Source organism: Astatotilapia calliptera, chromosome 22, assembly GCF_964374335.1.
Source record: "Astatotilapia calliptera chromosome 22, fAstCal68.1, whole genome shotgun sequence".
Classification (NCBI taxonomy): domain Eukaryota; kingdom Metazoa; phylum Chordata; class Actinopteri; order Cichliformes; family Cichlidae; genus Astatotilapia; species Astatotilapia calliptera.
The window spans coordinates 24,893,122-24,915,131 of NC_137442.1; the positions used below are offsets into that span (position 1 = coordinate 24,893,122).

General features: G+C 41.5%; 1 protein-coding gene across 6 annotated transcripts in view; it reads right to left on the minus strand.

Moving 5' to 3' along the window:
- Positions 1-22,010, minus strand: part of fhod3a (formin homology 2 domain containing 3a) — a 69,212-nt gene that overhangs the window by 24,627 nt on the left and 22,575 nt on the right. For all 6 annotated transcript variants that reach the window (XM_026155564.2, XM_026155561.2, XM_080295897.1 and 3 more), the window contains exons 4-8: positions 3,744-3,811; positions 2,856-2,961; positions 1,797-1,891; positions 491-602; positions 282-376 (exon numbers count right to left, since the gene is read on the minus strand). In XM_026155564.2, coding sequence (XP_026011349.2) covers positions 282-376; positions 491-602; positions 1,797-1,891; positions 2,856-2,961; positions 3,744-3,811 — 476 coding nt within the window. The remainder of the gene's footprint in view (positions 1-281; positions 377-490; positions 603-1,796; positions 1,892-2,855; positions 2,962-3,743; positions 3,812-22,010) is intronic.

The following is a 22,010-nucleotide window of genomic DNA, read 5'->3' on the forward strand; positions in this document are numbered from 1 at the left end:
CCAAGGTTTAAAACGCTTTGCACATTTAAACACTAATGACTAAAACACTGCTTTGATGCACATAATCATATATTTAAGTTTTTCATTTTGGGTTTTGAAGCTGCAGGACTAAAACTTCGCAATACAGTTTATATCTACATGCAAAATGATAAAACACAAAGTCAGTCAATCAACTGATCACTTACTGGAGAAAACCAAGATGCGTTTTCCATAAAACTGAAAATGTTCTATATCCACACAAGAAAGTACTCAGCAAAGCCATAAACTATAGCTTTGCAAACCTTATTGATGAGGGTCATTGCATAGACGAGAAGCTCCGTATCCACTCCATCCTTCTCATGCAAGATCTCCATAGCATTGGACCATGGCTTGCTGCCTAGAAGTCAGTCGATTAAATTCCATTACTTCAAAAATATTATCATGCAGACAAACTACAGTATCTTTCTACTTTAAGCCCTCAGCACATGGTGGCATGTTAAGCTTTTAGTACCTCTCTTCATGTCCACAGAGGTGATGGCTTGGATCAGCAGTGGCGCGTTGGATTCTGAGTACTCCACAAACACCAGCAACAGCTTCAAAGCTGTTTTCACCACCAAACGAAACTAGGGTGGAAATATAAAGAAACTTGCATAAAGTATGGACAACTGTGTTCCTATTGCTCTCTTCATCCACTCTAAACATTTAGAATTCAAATGTTTAGCATTAGTGGCAACCAAAACATACGAGCAGATGCTATTTCATTATTTGTGTGTGTTGTGCTTGTCATCATGCTGCAGGGACATAATCTATTTATACAGTTATACTGTGAGCCTCTGTTTTAGGGATGCTGGTCTGGGGAAACTTCATAATATAAATTACATTTTACAGGATTTGGTTTAAAATTTAGGCAACGTGACATTTTGGTTAATTTTATTGTAACGGACATCATCAGGCAACTAGGAATTATGGTTTTGGTTTGGGTTAGGAAGGAATTTCATGAACTCGTTAACAAAGATGGCTGCAGATGCTGCAGAACCGTAGTTGTTCTGCTTATACTGCTTATATGATCCAGACCATGGACTCTCACATACCCATCTATGATAAAAATACAGCACTACCAAAAAATCTCAAGGAAGTAAATGCTGATCAACATACTCACTTTAGTACTGCGGCGCAATTTATCCCACCTAAGATAGTCTGATAGTATGCCAATGTCTAGGGCAAGACATGGGGCAATGTCTTGTTGGCGAGCAACTCCCTTTACTCATGGTGGGACCATCATCCTACGGGCCTGTAGTCTGCAGGAAGAGCAACAGGGGTCTAGCACATTGTTTTGAGGAAATAATCGCAGGCCAAATTCCACTAGAACTGCCCTGGATGAAAGGGAGAGTGCAGGGTGGCTACGCCTACAGCCCTGTGGTTCATCTGCTGTGAACTAGAAGATCGCTTCAAGTCGAAGAAGGGGTTTTGAATGCTTTTACTCCAGCGTTCGACACGGAAAGCGCCTCCTCTGGAGATTTTATTGCTATATGTTCTCACGCTGGCGACAACAGTGAAACCTGGGGGGTGGTAGTGTAGGGAAAACAGTCCCAGCATGAGTGTCTTGGTGCCTAGTGCACGAGGACACCACAAAACCAACAGAAGCCGCCACCCACAGCTGGAAACACACAACACAATCATTAGGGTATGTGTTTGTGTGTGTTTCTTTGGATAAACGCTAAAAATAATGTTCTGCAAACAATGGCTGGTTAACCAACGTCAGGGTGGTGTGTGTGTGTGTCCTCTGAGTTTTTTAGGATGCACGCTTGACTTGATACCTTCGAGCCAACGAGAGTGTAGAGCCACTGGATTGTCTCAGGATGGCCAATGACGCCATTCATCCCGTCCACGTAGAGCATGATCTGCCCGAGAGCTGAGGAAGAAAGGAAAAGTCAGAAAAGTATACGGAAAGATGACTGAGAACTTGTTGTAAAATAAAATAAGATGAAATAAATAAAAAAAGAACCAAAATGAATTAAATAACAGCAATAAAATCAGTTACAGTGACAGCAATGATTCTGATTATGCTGAGAAAATCAATCAGTCATGACAACGATGGCACAACCATGACTAACAGCTCCATAGAAAACCTCTGAGTGACAAACATGACTTAATTCCATTACATTGCTCTTTTTGTATTGCCATCTTATAATAATATTCAGCAGAAATAATAATAGGGTTAAAAACTCTGTTTAAAGCACTCGAAATGCAGTTTTTCTGCATTTGTTTCTCATTTTTACAATTTTATTTTTCATGCATATCTTCTAAGTAACATGTCCAAATCAGTCGTGACATGCCGTAATGACCACATGTGCCTAGACTAGCTGAGAAACACAAAGGAAAAGCTGATGCTGAATGCAGGCTATTTCAAGAGAAGTGGAACTCTGAAAAGCCCACATCTCGACAGGGTAAGGAAAGATCCTGTGTCTCCGTAATTATTGTCTTCACTTGGATGCTTCTGTCCACACGCCGGCAAAGATGTAGAGCCATAAAGACTGAGTGTTTGCTTTAAAAAGTCACTGAGCCACAGAGGCACACGACTACAGCACGGTAAATTTCTCAGAGGCCAGTCCTTTCACTGAGAACTACGGGCAAATTTTATTTTTATGTGCAGACAATTTCAGGCAATAGAATCATCAGATATCATTTGATCTTGTTTGTTAATTGTTATACAGGATTTCAAAACATGTTAAAATAAATGTCTGGCCCTTGATGTGAGTCCCATTTCACAGTGTTGCCCCAGAGAAAGATAGAATGACCCCCCTGATCTAAGCATGTAGTATATTATTGTTATTATTCTTAGCATATATCATTATGCAGCATGCAGGAGACCATACCTCTTAATATGTAGTTCTGGTAGTTTTGGTCAGCTTCTGCTCCCACCTTGATGAGACACGTCAGACCTTCAGCCATCACAAACTCATGGACCAGGTCTTTGTCATCCTGAAGGAAAATGAGCACAAATAGAGGAAGCACGGGATAACCAGAACCGAGCTCGTAATTTCGTGGATGCAGTTAATGCATTTTCTTGTGTTGCCACTTGATGTCAGTGATGTGGAGGTTTAAGATTTAAGTTGACACAACACAGATTTTCAAACCCTCCTCTGGGATCAGACCAGCTGGTATACACACTCACACTTGTCAGCAGACATGGTTTTTTACAGTTTTCTGCTTTTTATGTGTCATTTCTTAAAGAAACAAAAACACCTTCATGTGCACCGTTAAAGCTCCAGGTTCAGGCATCCTCTGAGGAGAAGGTGGTAGGAAATAAGCATGGAGCTTGCATGGAGGGTTTTTTATGTAGTGTTTAGTTGCAAAAAAAGGGCCACTTTTAATAGCTTGAATGCTGCACTTTTTTGAACAATCTGGAAGTTTGCACAGTGCTGCTCCGTTTGCTGAATCACTGTCTTTTTACGTACGGAGTGCTTCTGTTCTGTTTGTGCTGCAGAGCTCTTCTTTTTTTTAAAGTGGCTAACTCTTCTCCACTTAAAATAAAAGATTCCCACACAAATTTCAATGCAAACACACACACACGCGCGCACATGCACACACAAAGACAGAGAGAGAAACGCCACGTTGATGGAGATCCTGTCATCACAGAAGCACACAGTGGCCACAATAACCGACTGTATTCTGCAACAATGTACTCACGGTAATTGCATTGAAAAATGTGTGTGTGTGTGTGTGTGTGTGTTTGTGTGTGTGTGTGTGAGAGAGTGTGTTACCTGAAAAATTTGCTTTAGAGAGAAGAGTGCTCTTCTCAAGTCACGTCCATTGGAGTTATATAGTCTTTCTGCAGAGGGACAGACAGAAAAAGACACATAGATGGTTGTCTGAGGTTAAGTGAACAAACATGGGAACGTATGCATAACCATAACGAATAAAACATCTCCACCTTAAAGCTCTCGCACTCGTTTTTGCTGCCTTTTATGTTTGCTTGTGCATCTTTCATCTCTCGCCAGTCCTCATACTTCTCATTCCGATGAGTCGATCAATAAAACTTGTTAGCAAAACGAGCCTCAGCTGTGCAAAAAAGCTGCGCAACAGCATCCGAGATGTGAGAGGAGAGGTGCGATTCGATGGAACCAATCACCCCACGCGGCTGTAATCACCTGAGGCAGGCACTTCATCAAACACTTTCACCGCGTCCTCGCTCGCGGAGCAACACGTGCATGATCTCTCTTTTCCCTTTTCCCCTCTCTCTGACTCTCTCTCTCTCTCTCTCTCTCTCACACACACACACACACACACACACACACACACACACACACACACACACACACACACACACACACACACACACACACTTGCAGTGGTGATTAGGGCTGTATTGGAATGTTAATGAGCTGCTGGCTTGGCTTCATCGCTGAGGTATTCAGGTCACGACACGGAAACCACTCAGAACTAAAAGCTCGTATATCATGATGCTGATATTATTGTTATTTCTATCCATGAACACAAAGACGTTATCGCTGTACTTCTACAACAGGCCTTAAAATGACTGGCAACAGTCTTTAATAACCATTGTTTAAGGTCATATGATTATATAACATATTAGTTATTATATAATAGTTGATTAGGAACAAGTTTTACAGCAATAATGGTTAGTTAAGATTACTAACTTTCATCTAGTTATTTCTTAAAAGTGAAATAACTAAACTTAAAAATAACACAAATTTGGGTAATTAAAACCTAAGATGAATGACAAAACATGACATGTTACATCTGTGTCATTATTTAACAAAAATTAAGCCAAAATGCAGAGACGGCGTGTGGAAAAACTAAGTGCACTCTTACTGTTTCCATAGGAATTAAGAAGGTAAATAGCAGCCAGGTGCTGCTAATCAAATGAACTTGATTAACTGATTATCAGCAAGTACCTCTGTAAAAGCAGTATTTTGGCAGTTTGCTGTTTTGGAGCATTCAGATGTGCGTCAACACAACGCCAAGTAAGGACAACATCAGCAATGATCTTACAGAAACAGTTGCTGCTGCCAATTAATCTGAGAAGAGTTACAAAGTAATTTCCAAACTGTTTGAAGTCTAATAAGAAAAAATATTGAAAAGTGGAAAAACATTCAAGACAGTTGCAGATCTCCCCCAGGAGTTAATGTGCCAGGAAAATGCAGTTCAACACCTACGTCTCAGACTCTACAGGCTTCACTTAACATGTTAACATTTTTAAATGTAAAAATTCTTGACAGTACAAATAGAAAAAGACTGAAAAAGTATGGCTTGTTTTTAAAAATTGGCAAGAGGAAGTCTCTTCTCTTTAAAAGAACATATGTACACATTTGTAAAGGTGTATCCGAACAAATCGCAAGACTTCTGGAGCAATGTCCTTTGAACAGATGTGAAAATGTTTGGTTATAATGCACAACACCACGTTTGGAGTAAACCGAAACGCAGCATATCATCACAAACATACCAGCTATCAAGTACTGTGGTGCAGGGGTGGTGAGCTTGTTTTTTGCAGCCATAGGACCTGGACACCTCGCAGTTATTGTGAATTCTAACCATCCGTCTAGCACTTAACGGTTGGCTGACATTGGTTAATGCAACAAGACAATGAACCCAAGAAGAGCAGCAAATCTACATCAGACTGGTTGAACAAGACAAGCTCCAGAAATGATTGTCGTACACAGAACAGCTTTATTACGAAACAAAAGCGCTCTCTGCCTGTGAGCAAAAACAAAACCAACAAACCCCCCAGCCTTTCCTATTGGTCGAAAAATGTATCATGTTGACCAATCAAAAAAATGATATGGCAACATGGCATTTAGATGTTTAGGAAGGGGGGAAGTTTTAGGAGTGACGGCGGTGTTTTGAGATGTGAGAGATTTGCAACGTTTAGCGCAAATCTTGTGTAGTTAGTGTGTAGTGTAGTCAATAGTTTTGTTGTGTGTGTCAGAACAACGAGGCGACTGCTGAATGTTATAGGAGTTACAGGAGTGATACATCTCCTGTTGTCAGGCCTGCAGGTATCAGGCTGTTGTTCTCCTTTATCTCATAGTGGACAGAAATTATTTTTTGGAGTGGCACAAATAATTTGTGTGGCATCAAACTTGATGCAGAACAGCTGATTGTTCTGTAAATAGTTTGAAATGTTTATTTAAAAAAAAAAACGCCTTGGCTGTATTTTTAGGTAAACAGCTGCAAAAAACTTTGTTGTTTGCATAACTCAGTTACTTTTTTTGAAGAAGTAACTATATAATTAATTGCCCAACAGTGGCCATTATATTCTGTTACAGGACTCTCTCCCAGACCACAGACTCATACTCATAATACAAGTCAGAGCTTTATTTAAAAAAAAGAAAAGAAAAAGAAATAAAAATAAAATAAAGTTTTGTTTTCAAAATTGGAGTTCAAGTTCTTTTTACTTCCAATAGTGTTAACATACTACACAGGTCATGAACAAGATTCTTTTTTTAATTTTCAGTGTAAGCAGTTAATTAAAAGTAAATGTAAATGCTGTAATTTGATTATTTTAATAAACCATGTAACTTGGATGGATTCGATGCTGGCGTTGATCACAGTGCACACGTCTGCTGTCGCTCACAGTGGTACTCAGGGAGTATGTGTGTTCGCTCAGACACATGAAAAATTAGAGGGAACATTGGGTGGGACATCAAAAAAGCTGTCCATAAATGATGCCTGTAAACTTCAAAGAACTTTCTTTTTCATATAATTTGACATAGCAAAACAACAAAAACATTTGTTTTTACCAAATAAAGGGCCAAAGATGGGCAGTTAAATTCAAAACATGGCACACTTAGTCCTGACTTATACTAAACTCCAGAAATTAGAATGTTTTAATGTTACCATTTTTTTTTTACAAAGTTCCAGATGTATCTGAAGTTGCAGTACCGTCTTTTTTATTACTTTTGCATTGACTGTATCATCACTGGATTACAGACCTGTAACAATGAATGAAGAAGAGATTAAACTAACATTTACTTTCTGTGAACAATCACACTGTCATTGACAGCCTCTCTTTGGAAGGTCATGCATGATGATGAAATAAGCACCACGGAGGCCAGATGTCAGTGGAAATCTGTTGTAGTCCCCTGTTGTAGACTGGACAAAGATAGATGTACCCACAGTGACTTCATCCGTTGATTAGTGAAATCTGGTTATGAAGCCTTGAGATGAGTATGTTTGTGCCCTGATAGGCATTTAAAAAGATGTTTTAAGAACTTTTATGTTAACCTCACTTTTCAGACTTGGATTCATCATTTACACTTCTATGGCTGCAGTTCATCACAGAAAAATGTTTGTTTGCACAGGTAAGCAGAGTACCCTCTGTAGTGGAATAACAGTACAGACATATTACAGTCTAATATTCCTTGTGATTCATTAGGGATTTTGGGGGGAGGGGGTTCTTCTCAGGGCATTATGTGCTGGGATTGAGTTTTCATGTGTGCTTTATACTGTCTGTATGCTAAAGGGTTGAGAAACAACAAATACTACTGATGAAAACAATAAAGTTAAATATTTGGCAAGACCATGCCATAAAGATGCTTTGCTAAATGTTACTCTTGATTTTCCACCTCTTATGACTACAGACTGCAAGAATAATTTTCCTAAGTGCTCTGTATTAAGCCCAACATCTGTTTATCTGGGTGTCCATACTGTCCCTTTGTGTGCATAAACAGTTGTGCATTCCACTGTGTGTCAGCAGGGGGTTTGGAAACCCGTGCGTGTGTGTTTGTGTGTTGATGACAAATCCTCCAATTCCCTTCTTTGGGGGGAGGCTGGGTAAAAAGGTATAGATGTAAGAGCAGGGACAGACAGGGTGCACGCCCCCTGATGTGGGACCGCACGTGGGCCAGCCTGGCTCCGGAGCCTTCCAGTCTGCCCTGCTGTCTGGAGCTCAGTGGTAACCGTTGCTAAGCTAGGCAAGGCTAACCCAAGGCCAGGGTCAGAATCATTATCATTCCTCACGCAGGCGAAGAATTACAGGCCTGTGTCTCTTTTCTGTGAGATCAGCATTCATGAAATACTATATATCTGTGATAGTCTGCAGCAGAAATACTCAAGTCAAATCATCCAGCGATTAGTGCTAAGAGGCAGTCAACATACAACAATAAAAGCATGCGAGAGAACTGAGTACACATATACAAGTGAATGTTTTTATACATAAGAAATCACATGCATGGGTCTGCTGTAAGTTTAGCCAGTTTAGACTGATTTCCTGGTTCTCCCTTCTCTAGGTTTCCCTGGAAATCAAGTGGCCACTTGATGTAAAAATGTCTGACTCTTGAGTGTCACGGTTCATTCAGACAGTCACATGTAATTTTTGTCATCAGGCCACTAATGGGCCTGTTGGTGTAACCTTTACCAAATGTCTGCCATGCATCAGGAGCATGTCAGCAGCACTGATAGGACTGGACTTGTTTTGAACTATTCTGGTGTTTTGCAAAAACGAACGTTGGCTGTTCCAAATCAAGCAAGAGCATAGATACATGGACGGTGTCTGAGTGTGGGTCTGACACATTACTATATTAAAATATCAAACTTTCATTCAGTCATTTAGAAACAGGGAATACAGGTTTTACAATATGAGCTGACTTTATGTTAAATGACTTTCCTGATCCTAAAGTTAGCTAATGCATAAGGGTGAAGTACAGGAAACCAGAATGTCAGTGACGTAGTAGCTCTTCCAGCTCATGACTCAAATCCAATTCATAGTTTACATTAATGTGTGAAGTACAGAAAAAACTGGTTGGCTGCACTGGACAAACTAATGAGAATTAAACTCTAGAAGGCTCGAACAGTCATCCGGGACAAATCATTTCATTAAAATCTGATCTGCTGCCAGATCAAATTTTAGTATGAATGCATAATTTAGCTAATACGTTTCACCTCCTTAAGAATGGCTTCTTCACAGCCACCCTTCTAATGAGACCATTTCTGATGAGGTGAACAGTAGATGGAAAAACTAAAGGTCTTTGCTGAATTTTTAGTGTTCATCTCTGTATTTTGTTTCTTTCAAGCCTTTCACAATTTCTTTGTTTTCCAGATGTAAGATGGCAAGCATACGGTGGCCCTGAGAGGCCAAACAGACTGCAACTTAAGAAGCAATAAGAAAAACGCTGCAAAAGCACACAAAACGCAACTGAAATAGGAAAAAAGAAAACAGAAATAGGAAAAAACAGATTTCCAAAAGCACTAGTGAAGTGTTTCTGGGGAGACAATAACTCGACGGACCAGTTGCAAGAACCAAAATACGCTAAGAATTGCGCTGGGAGACACTTAAAAGAAGTGGAGGATCTATCGGTTTTGTGAGGAAAGAAAAGATGAGAGGTAAATGTGTTAGCCTAACTATTAGCCTAAAAATCCATCACCAGTATTATATGAATCATGAGATTAAAACACACTTACCTAGCATGTTTTGGTTCCTGCAACTGGTCCGTCGGGTTATTGTCTCCCCAGAAACACTTCCCTTGTGCTTTTGGAAATCTGTTTTTTCCTATTTCTTTTTCATTTTTCCTATTTCCATTGTGTTTTGTGTGCTTTTGCAGCGTTTTTCTTAAATTGCAGTCCGTTTGGCCTCTTAGGGCCACCGTATAAATATGAGGTGGCAAAGTGTTCCACATTTTTTGACCAGTGAGAATACACCGTCTGGGCATTCGCTTACAAGTATGAATGCATTTATACAATCAAAGTAACAAGTGTAAGAAAGGAAACACATGATTGGAGAAGCACTGGTTGAGTCTCAGCTGTGCACAGGTGAAACAACAGCCTCAGCCTACATACCTATTACATCACTCGTGCAGTCACAGCAATCACCTGATTTTAACTAAGTCTTGTCACCATAATTACTCCTTCTCTCCAGAGTAAATAGAGTTTGACATGCTAAATATAAATAGACCCATTTCTGAAAAAGGCCTCCAGCTGTCTTAACACCGCTGACAAGCTGAAAATAATTCAAACGTGAACCTCTCTTACGTTTAACTACCTTAACCAGACAACATGGCTTCAGTGCCTGCATCGTTTTAATGGAAGAATTAACTAAATGCCATTTGTCCAAAAAGACACAGACCCAGGAAAACTTAGGAAGGTAAGAAAAATGATGATTTCCACGTCTCTTTTACTGGTCATTCTCTTTTTTTCCTGGCACTGGGTTTTATTACTGTCTCAAGAAAAGCTAAAAGACTCACTGGGATGTGCCATTGTGGCTTGTGCGTGTGCTTGTGAGTAACTGTGTGTGTGTGCCCACGTGTAAGCCTTTGCTTGTGTTTGCTGAGTGAAGAGAGGCAGATGAAGCAAAGACAGAAAGGCACATTTCATTTATAGGTCCGCTTGGAGTTTTACTGTTTTGTTTTGGAGGACTTGCAGTTCTCGTCCACGCTATTTCACCATGACCTCACATGCACTGCAGTATGTCAGACCATTTAGCGCCAGTTCTCCATCTTAAAATCTTAATTTTCTTGAAGTAAGTGGAAAGAAGGAATTATTTCTGCTCCTGAACTAGTCGCCCCCTGTTTACGACTCTCTGTCTCAACTTAAAAATCAGCCTTTGCCCTTTCACTGTTGTAAATCTTGCACTGATGGATGCTTGTGTTAAATACAGCAAAACATCAGGCTTTTTTTTTCTCTATTGGATCTTTATGATGAGGCAGAGTGCTGTCATCCTTAATATGATCATCTCAGGCGTTGTTGTGTCCACACATACTATTGCATTTGTTCTGTAGATGCATTTACCAGAACCGCTAGAGGGCGCTAGTGAGTATGTTGTTCTGGTTGTGGTTTTAAAGAAGAAAAAAGAAAAATAAAGAAAGGAGTCAACTCCGGTAATCCTCTGTTCCTACCTGCGTGTGTGTGTAATGCTTGCTGAACTAACACCACACAACAAGTGGCGACGAGAGTAGTGGTGATTAAGTTATGGCTCTGCTCTCTTTGCAACCCCCGGCTGTGTTCCTGGATTGCCCGGGCGAACCGAAAATTCCATTTGCTACGTGGAAAAAGTTGTTCGATAACTACTTGCTGGCGATCGGGGGTAATGACTTTGCTACGGAGAGGAAGAGGGCCCTGCTCATTCACTGCTTGGGAACGGAGGGACAACGAATCTACAGCGCCTTACCACTTGCTACGGATGATTACGAGGGATCCGTAAAGGCTTTGGAAACGTACTTTCATCCTAAAGTCAATGTTGTCGCCGAGAGATACCGCTTGTTAATGAAGTGACTGTTCCTGAAATGTGTGTTTTAACTGTTGACAATTGTGTCAGTGGTGATCCGGCTAAATTGATGTGCACTGTTGCTGTCACTGTACCAAATACTGCACAGGCATGCACTGTTAAGCTACTAGTAGACACAGGGTCTGGTGTTTCCATACTGCCTGAACATGTTTACAGCACAAATTTTGGCTCAGTTAAGTTAAGTAATCCAGCTGTTCAGCTTATTACATATTCAAAAGAGAAACTGGATGTATTAGGGTGTCTTAGAGCTGACATTACTTACAATGGCAAGAGTGCCTCCACAGATCTCTACATTGTGAGAACAGGAACACCCATACTGGGAATGGACTTGGTGACTGCCCTCCAGCTACACATAAAAGGGGGACAATTAGTTCTTGACAGTCCCAAGGTCTGTGCTGCACTCCAGCAAACCTCGGCTCTGCCCACTCAATGTAAACAGGAATGTGAGTCTCCAGTTGCATTCAGATGTGCAAAGGACTTTGTACATAAAGTGAAGGTGCGACCTGAAGTGAAGCCAATACAGCAGAAACTTCGACGCTTACCCCTGTCAGTCCGTGATGCTGTTTCCGCAGAACTCAAGAACCTTGAGGAACATGGCATCATAGAGAAAATTGATGCATCTGAATGGGTCTCCCCGATTGTAGTCACTAGAAGGAAGACTGGTGGCATACGCATGTGCGTTGATTTGAGAGAACCTAACAAAGCGGTCGTCGCTGACAGTCATCCCTTGCCACTGATAGAGGACATACTGTCTGAGCTGCGTGGGGCTGTCATGTTCTCCACCCTGGATCTTAAATCCGCCTACCATCAGCTGAAACTACATGAAGAGAGTAGAGGGCTCACTGCTTTCATTACACATGAAGGACTGTACCAGTACTGCAGAGTTCCCTATGGGTTGAGTTCAGCACCTGCAGCCTTCCAAAAGATGATGACACAAATCCTACGCGGCCAGAAAGGGGTGCAATGCTACCTTGATGATGTCATCATATACGGAACGTCAGAAGCTGAACATGAGGCCAACTTGCGTGCTGTGTTACACAGAATCAACAATGCAGGACTGAAACTCAATGTTGACAAATGTCAACTCCGTCAAACTACTCTGAGCTTTTTGGGTCAAAAGATCGGTCCAGAAGGTCTGCTGCCAGATGACTCTCATGTCACTGCCATCCTGCATGCTCCGCCCCCTACTGATCCTGCAACCCTGCGCTCATTTCTTGGCTTGAGTGCATGGTACAGCAAGTTTGTGCCAAATTATGCGACTGTTGTTGAACCTATGAGAGCTCTTCTGCGAAAGGACTGTTCATTCCACTGGAACGAAGCAGCTCAAGCAGCGTTTGATCAAGTCAAGCGGTTAATCGTGCACAGCCCTGCCCTGGTGATGTTCGACCCCAGTAAGCCAACCATAGTCTCAACAGATGCCTCAGACTACGGTGTAGGTGCTGTTTTGACTCAACTTGACGGTAATGATGCAGAACATACTGTTGCATTTGCATCTCGCAGCTTGTCTGATGCAGAGAGGAAATACTCAATCATTGAGAAGGAAGCTCTAGCTTGCGTCTGGGCTGCTGAAAAATGGCGCACATGGCTCTGGGGCAGAAAATTCCTCCTACGAACAGATCACCAAGCACTGACAACACTGCTGACTACTAAGGGCAATAACAGAGCTGGTCTACGCATAGCCAGATGGTCAGCTCGCCTGTTGGAGTTTGATTATGAAGTGGAATATAGAACTGGGTCACTGAACCATGTTGCTGATTGTCTTTCTAGGCTCCCACTTTCCGAGACAGACATGGCATGTGCAGAGGATGTGGAGTCAGTTGCAGCCATCCTCACTGATCTGAGTGCTGTGTCTGAGGATGACTTCCAGTCAGGGTGCAAAGACTGTCCAGTGTTCACAAAGCTCCGTGTGCAGATACAGAAAGGCTGGCCTGCTAGGAAGACGTCACTGGATCCTGACTTACAGCCGTACTTCCCAATCCGCCATGAACTCGCGGTCTTGAACGAGTGCATCATCAGAGGTACACATCGATTGCTAGTGCCTGAGTCGTTGCAGAAAAAACTCACTGATATAGCTCATGAAACTCACCAAGGCATCGTCCGTACCAAACAACGCCTGAGGGAAATGTACTGGTGGCCCAAAATGGATTGTCATATAAAGACACTGATAAAGAACTGTGCAACGTGCAGACAGAATGACAAGTCCGCTGTCACCCATGATGCTCCACTCCAACCCATTCCTTTACCAGCTGCTGCTTGGGAAAAGGTGTCTGTGGACATCATAGGCCCTTTTGAAATAGCCCCTTCTGACTGTAGATTTGCCATCACATTGGTAGACTACTTTAGCAAGTGGCCTGAAGTAGCTTTTGCTCCCCGAGCTGATGCGGCTACTATCATTCAATTCCTTTCTGTAGTTTTCTCTCGTGAAGGGAATCCAAAGACACTGATAAGTGACAATGGCTCTCAATTTCTCTCTGCTGAGTTCACTGACTTCCTGAAAAGCAGGGGAATCCAACACCTGAGATCCTCAGTGTATTACCCAAGAGCTATTGGGGAAGTTGAGAGATTCAATAGATGCGTTAAAGACTGCCTACAGACTGCCTCGATTCAAGGACAACCCTGGAAATCGTTCCTGAGAACTTACCTGATGGACTACAGAGCAACCCCTCATTCAACAACTGGAGTTTCCCCTTCAGAACTGCTCCATGGACGACGAATGAGAACAAAGTTACAGGTAATGGATATGCCTGTTCCTCAGACAGAGAGGCATACCATGTGCGAAAGAGTTAAGAATAAGCAAATGAAAATGAAAGAATACACTGATGCTCGCAGACACGCCAAACCATCCAACTTTCAGCCTGGTGACAAGGTACAGGTTAGGAAGCCGTGGAAGGTAAAGAAAGGCGAGTTAAAGTTTTCCAAACCAAGGACTGTCATGACAAGGAAAGGACCAAACACTTATTTGCTGGATGATGGACGGACCTGGAACGCCTCACACTTATCGGCTCTGTCAGAGCTGAACGCAGGTACTGATTCTGACACAACAATGGACTGTCATAAACCAGGAACTGATCTAGCATCTAACTCTGAGTCTGATAGTAGGCTTAGGCCCACCAGGATGAGGAACCCACCTTGCTGGACCCAAGACTTTGTCATGGGAAAGTGAATGTTACTGAGTAATGTGAAATATGTTAAACGTGTATTAGGTGACATACATCAGAATGATGAAGTCAGGTTCACATAAGAAATCCTTGTTCAAAGGGGGAGATGTTGTGTCCACACATACTATTGCATTTGTTCTGTAGATGCATTTACCAGAAGCGCTAGAGGGCGCTAGTGAGTATGTTGTTCTGGTTGTGGTTTTAAAGAAGAAAAAAGAAAAATAAAGAAAGGAGTCAACTCCGGTAATCCTCTGTTCCTACCTGCGTGTGTGTAATGCTTGCTGAACTAACACCACACAACAGGCGTACAGAAGGTCTACCAGCTTTGAAACCTGTTTGCTAAGGGTTAGCTAATCCAAACACGGAGGGTGGCCTTAAAGGAAGACACCAATGTAAAATATTGAACTGAAAATGAACATTCATCCCCGTTAATTATGTTGCACAACGTATAAAAATCCTCCACCATGTGCAGAGTCTATAACTTAATAAGAACTAACTGTTACTGCTACTGTTGGAGCTCAGTTTACATTTTAAAATTTCTTAAATACCACAAATGAGAGCAAACAGAAGAAGATCTTAAGATAAGATATCTGCTGTGTGTTAAAGTCAGTCCTTGTTTTTCCCATCCAGTAACACAACACATTGTATTTTGAAGTGAGTATATAATAGCAGATAATGTAATGGAAGAGCCTTGACTGTCGCACGCGTCCGTGTTGTCAGCGGGGAAGCAGGGATTCCCCTGGTGCCCAGGCTGCCTGTTAAGTTGTTCAGGAGTGGTCAGATCGCTCCTTCTATTCCTGCCATAATAAGATTAGCGCTGTGACCCTTTAGCTTTGACTAATCCCTCAACATTTCCTGCGCCATCTACACATCTCCAAACAGAAAAACACACAGGCCAGCTCAGGCTATGCTAGACCTAATCCTCTGCAGTTACACTCAAACTGCATGGTTTTTGTGGCACTTGTTACACAAGGTCTGTGTTCTACTTGCGCTTAATTGGCATTAGCAAGGGAAAACAACAATCTGCTACTATCATAAGACAGAAAGACAATCACAAGAATCAAATAAGATACTGGATTTACTCTGTGCACTTCTTTTTTTAGCCACAGCAGATACTTCATTGTAGAAAAAGTGCTCTAAAATGAGCTTCCTCCTAACATAAACAGGAAACAGGCAAAGTCATTGACTAGTTAGCATAGTAGAGCATGTGGGAGCTAACTGATGCTCTTATGGGTTGCTAGACAGAACCCAGATTAGACATGCTAACAATTTTATGCTAGCCAGTTTGCTCAACAACTAAAGTGGCAATATGTCAGCAGTGGCTTAGATCATCCTGTCCCCAGGTGGATCTATTATATTTATTCAGTGTTATATGTGTGTTATATATCCTGTTATAGAGCAGTAAATGCACATGAACATGGCCAAAGTTTTAAATAGTAAGTATGTAAGAGTTTATTTAAATATCATTAAATATCACAAAGTGGTTCACAACAAAAAATGTTAAAAAAGAAAAAGAACTTAACTAAAAGCAAGTTTAAAAAGATAAGCTTTTAGCTACTTTTAAAAGAAACCACCCATCTCAGGCTTAGACCACAGTCTGGGACCCAGTGTGGTAAAACCTCTGTCTCCTGTAGTTCTTAGCCTTGTATGATTCATAGCCAGCAGGCCATGATCACAAGACCTCAGGGACCTGCTGAGGATGTATGGATGTAAAAGTTCACTGATGTATGGCAGTGCTTGCCCATGCAGAGCCCTAAAAGTCAAAAAGCAGAATCCTAAAAAGGACTCTGAAGTTGATGGGGAGGCAGAAGACTTTGTTAGTAGCTTTCTGCAACAACTTGCAGATTTTCCAATGATGCTTTGTTGAGACAAATGATGGAGGAATTACAACAATTTAGATGAATATTTAAAAAAAAAAAGGCATGAACAATGATTTTTAATTCAGAGTGTGATACAACAGAGATCATCTTGGCAATATTTCTTATATGAAAAAATCAAGTGCCAACTAGAGATATCTTGAGGTCAGCACATGTGGAAATAATCCCTACAAGCCAAAAGCTCAGGCTTCAGACTGCTCTGAACACTTAGTGTCAGACAGGTTTTTTTCTACTTTTGTATCTTTCTGATGCCATAGAACCTGTATATTCCTTATATGGTCATTCCATATGGTTTATGTGAGATCAATAATTTTTCCAAACTGTAAATATTGAAAAGCTCCCAGTAGCTCCCGAGGCTAAAAATATATGACCATTAAACAATTCTGCAAATTGATGAGTAGACTAAAAACCTGCTGCTCCTTTTACAGCCATAAGGTGCTGGCTCTAAGCTCAGCGTCAAACTTGTCAAACTTGAAATTTCCAGTAACTAAATATTTAGCCCTCACTCGGGGGGGGATCTTACTGTACCAACCCTAGCTCCGCCCACCATAAATCCCGTTGGCACCACAGATTGACATAGTGCTGACGGTAAACCCCTATGATACATATGCTACCTCTGCGATCCTTCTGCTTCCCTTTTCTGATCCTTTTCAAGTCACTCTGTAGCTTAAATACTGAACATAATTAAGCTCAGCTATAGCCATTCATTGGAAAAGGAAAAAAAAAAGAGGAAGAGTGTCTACAAAGGAAATACATGCAGGCTAAGGGGAAACCCCATTACAATCCCCGATACACCAAATAAACAAATGTAACCTCTCTACCAACAAAGAGTACACATAAACCATTTCTTCTACTGTATGTGCTTTGAGCGGGGGGGTCAGTGTGACACGTCATTATTAGGCATGGGATATTTACAGATAACTATGCACTGAGGTCAACCAAGGGTAATATTTTTCTGCAGGGTATAACTGTCTACTGGCCAGCCAAGAGAAGGGTCACAGCTGGTAGCCCTACATTTAATCTCAGTTATAACCGCTGACTCGTGTTTCTGGTGGATTTCATTGCACCCCTTAAAAAAAAAAAAAAAGCCCCCATGCGGCTGTCTGGGCCGATCAGTCAGCTGGCTTTAAACTAGGTCTGATCAGTGTGATCTAAAATAAAGAAGTGCGAGGAGGATGAAGTGTAATGGCACGCTGGAGAGCTTGATTTAATCCCAGGAAGTCTTTCCCTCTCTGTGCCGGTGTCACGCTAAATATAGGAGAGCAGGGTATCAAGCATACTGTAACAGCCCCGGACACTAGGTTCAAGCTTTGTTCAGGTCAGGAGGTGCACTCTGTGTGCGTGCTGCCCTGTAACACTTTACATTCAGTCAAATTAAACAACAATCAACTAGATGAGATGTTGTTTTTGTTTTCACTTCACTTTAAATCAAGTAAAATTCTATAATATTAATAGAATAGAATAGCCTTTATTGTCATTGTACAGAGTACAACGAAATTGGAGTGCCACTCCCTTGGTGCAAGTTTCAATAATAAATATAAATGTAAAATATAAAAAGTACAAAAAAACAATCGTAAGTACTCAAACAATAGTATGTACAATAGGGCTGCCACAAACGATTATTTTGATAGTCGACTAGTCACCGATTATTTTTACGATTAGTCGACTAATCAGATCATCATCCATTGGACGTAAAACTACAGCTTATTGCACCAGCAGCATCTGCTCTTATATAACTATCATTAGCTTACAGCTTTAAGTGTTTAAGGTCTGTGCTAACTAAAAATAAAGACAAGATGATAGTTTATTAAATTTTAATGAAATTTGCAGATTGTTTCGGTGAAGTTTAATAAACTCCTTGCTATCTAAAATATAACAGGACACTGGAGTATATTCTGGAGCATCTCACACTTCTGATAATCAGTTGTCTGCTTGACGTTTATTCAGCTGTGTAAAAACTATAACTTTAATCTCAGACAAACTGATTTACTCAGGAACAAATAAAATACTAAAAAAAAAAGCCAAACAATAACATTTTAAGTTATCTAAGTGACTCATATATATTTAACCTGAGTAGCGAAAGACGGCGGTTGGTTTGAAAACGATTTGCGGGGAGTCCGGTGTTCTCACGGTGCTAGTGAGCCTAGCCCCCGGCTCGCTAACGAGCTAGTGGGTAACAGATGTCTCCGAAAACGTCGGAGCGCTTTTGAAAATATGTGGTGTCCTGATAAACTGAGCCGATATTTGAGGTTTACACAGCTACATTCTCGCCTGAAAATATGTTAAACGTTTATTTTGTGACCCAGAAAGAATAATAAGAGTAACATTAAAACTAACTAGCTGCCGCCATTGTTGGAAACTGCGCTGGGCCGCGCTATGAATTCTGGGACACAGCTGCTTCTTCTTCTTCTTCGGGGTTTAACGGTAGCTGGCATCCTTGTACATGCAATGCTGCCATCTTCTGTTTCAGTCCGTTATTACACTCTTAAATCCTGCCACTTATTCCTGCGTCTTTTGTGATCTTACAAAGCTTCAAACGACGCGTCGACTATTAAATCAGTCATCGACGATTTTGATAGTCGACGTAATCGCGACTAGTCGACAAATCGTGGCAGCCCTAATGTACAATATATACAGGATAGCAGCATTAATATAATGACAGTATGAATAGCAGCATAATATAATGACTGTGACGGTATGGAATAGGTTCAGTTGTTTTTGTGCTTATTTACTACGGTGATAGCTCTGGGAAAGAAGCTATCCCTGAATCTGTTTGTCCTGGTTTTATGTGACCTGTGCCGTCGGCCTGACGGTAATAGTTCAAACAGTTGGTTGCTGGGGTGAGAGTAGTCCTTGATGATATTGCCAGCTCTGCTGAGGTACCGAGAGTTTGCAGTGACCTCCAGGCTGGGCAGAGAGCAGCCAGTGATCTTCTGGGCTGTGTTGATGACCCTCTGCAGTACTTTCCTGTCCGCAGCTGAGCACCCTGCATACCATGTTGTTATGCCGTACGTTAGGATGCTCTCTATGGTGGCTCTGTAAAATGTCACCAGCAGCCTCTCCTCCAGGTTGTTCCTCCTGAGCACTCTCAGAAAGTGGAGACGCTGCTGGGCCTTTTTAACCACCGCCGTAGTATTTGCAGTCCAGGAGAGGTCATCAGAGATGTGCACGCCCAGAAACCTCATGGAGTGTACCCTCTCCACACAGTTCCCGTGAATGTAAAGTGGGGCCGGGTCTGCTCTGCCCTTCCTGAAGTCCAAGATAAGTTCTTTAGTTTTCGTGGTGTTCAGTTGGAGGTTGTTAACTGAACACCACTCAGTCAGTCTGTTGACCTCATCTCTGTAGTCCGACTCATCCCCCCTTGAGATGAGTCCAACCACTGTGGTGTCATCCGCGAACTTTATGATGGTGTTTGAGAGATGGGTAGGGGAGCAGTCGGGTGTGTAGAGCGTAAACAGGAGGGGACTCAAAACACATCCTTGTGGAGTCCTTGTGAGTGTGATGGTGCTGGACCGGTGGGGGCCGAGTCTGACAGACTGTGGTCTATTTGTCAGGAAGTCCTTGATCCAGAGGCAGATGGGGGTGGAGAGTCCCAGGTGAGACAGTTTCTGGACCAGGATCTCCGGGATGATATGATTGAATGCTGAGCTGAAGTCCAGAATAACAATAATAATAATAACAATAAAAAAGTTTATACACAAATTGAAGATTTGTTTAATTCATTTAATTCAGTTATTGATATTTCAGGTAACTGAACTCTCAATCTAAGGTAAAAGCCAGTGAAAGATTAGCAATTACATAACTGTAACCCTGCTTTTGTTTACCGCACATTTCTCACCATTTACGTGAATGTATGCATCTGCAGAGTGGCATAAAAGATTAAATACTCCATCTGCTGTAACCTCATGTTTGGACAATAATGCGTGCTTTCAGTCACATGTCAAGTGAAGTGAAAAGGAAAAGTTGGCAGACAGAAAAGGTCAGACTGCTGAGGACAACTCGGTTATTTTGCGACTGTCTATTTTTTGTCTGTTGGTCTTGGCCTGCAGTACAAGCACTGGAGGCTGCTGATGGAACAGATAGAGAACTCATAGGCCCTGGCTATGGGTTTGTGTTTGAGAGGGAATGAAAGGAAAACACATATAAACAGCATGTGCAGTTTAATACAATTCCCATAAATTCGTCCCCAGAGAAACCATTCGTGATCATACAACAGCAAACACAGAACTTTGTAGTAAACGACGTGCTTAAATATCTGTGCCGTAAAAGAGCTACATACTACAACCTTGAACCGTGATGAAGGCTATCAGCTGTGAAAGAAGCTCAAAAGCAGATGTCTTCAGTGAAGGAACTCATGACCACATAAACACATTCGAACAACTAAAAATATGCATGCTCACAAAGGCATTCAGTCCCCACACACTGCACTGCAAGACCACACTGTGCCCTGTGCCCTTCACATGCCCCTGGCACCTCTGAATTAGTCCAAACACTCACACATAAATAGTCCCTCACAACACAAACAGAAATATAGCCAGCGTCTCCTACAGGCGCCCTGTGTTACCAGAGCAGTAGCTAACAGACTGTATATAAAAGATGGATGCAGTCACAGTGATGTTTGTTGGTGAGTGAAGCCCTGAAACCTTGAGCTGAGCAATTTATTGTAATGTTTTGAAACTGGATGAGACAAATAAGGGGTGCATTACCCTGTCTGATTATCCTTTTTGTCTCTAATGGGACAATAATTTACAAAATGAATGTTACATTGTATCCAGCGAGGTCTAGAAATAGCGAAGGAGCTGATAAAGTCATACGTGGGCTAATTTTCCAATAAGATTTTGCTGATTTCTGACCGTAACAGAAAAAAAACAGGTTTAAGGGTCTTCCACACTGGTTCATAAGCTAGGTCCATCTTTAATATACAGTTTGTGAGCATCCTTGTCATAGTGCTTTGTAAGTGTGATGTTTTCTCCTAATTAACCACATATTTTTCATAAATACACTTCTGCTACACCAAACAATCCGGTTTCATCAACTTCTTTACATTTTTTCTTTTACAAAGCATTGCTGTTTAACTGCTGATGAGTTGGTCTGTAATAATGCTTTCATATGAAGTGTAATATGTCTTTTTCTCTGGTGTGCAGTCAGACACAACAGCTGGTTGTGGGAAATACTCTGGTGTCCGGGCCCACATGCAAATGTGCACACGTGAAACAAGTGCCCAGTGTTTTCCCTTGCACTTCCCCCACCCTTTGTCATTGTGACTTACGCATTCTCACGCTCCATGACGACATCGCTGCAAGTGACTGGATTCACTGGGCATGTGCAGTGACAATGCGTGTCATAATTAAGGCAAAGAGCAAAGAAACTAGGTTTTGCAGAGCTGCGTATTCAGTTTTGTTGTTAGTTCACAGTGAGTGCTGATGGTCATATAGTGCCAAGTGACACTGTTCCAAAAAAGCCAACACATGATTCTTTAAAGGAGGTTCAAATGGCTGCAAAACTCTTTTGCTGGCTTTGAAAAATTACTTCTCAACAAATGTTCTTGGAAACAGACGTATGTATATATATATATATATATATATATATATATATATATATATATATATATATATATATATATATATATATATATATATATGGACAGTAGACAAAAAGAGCATGGACAGCAGACATCAAAGGAAAAGGGAAAACAGATGCAGAGAGTGTGAGCACGTTAAACACAGAGGGTGAATCCAGCAAAAGTCTAACAGC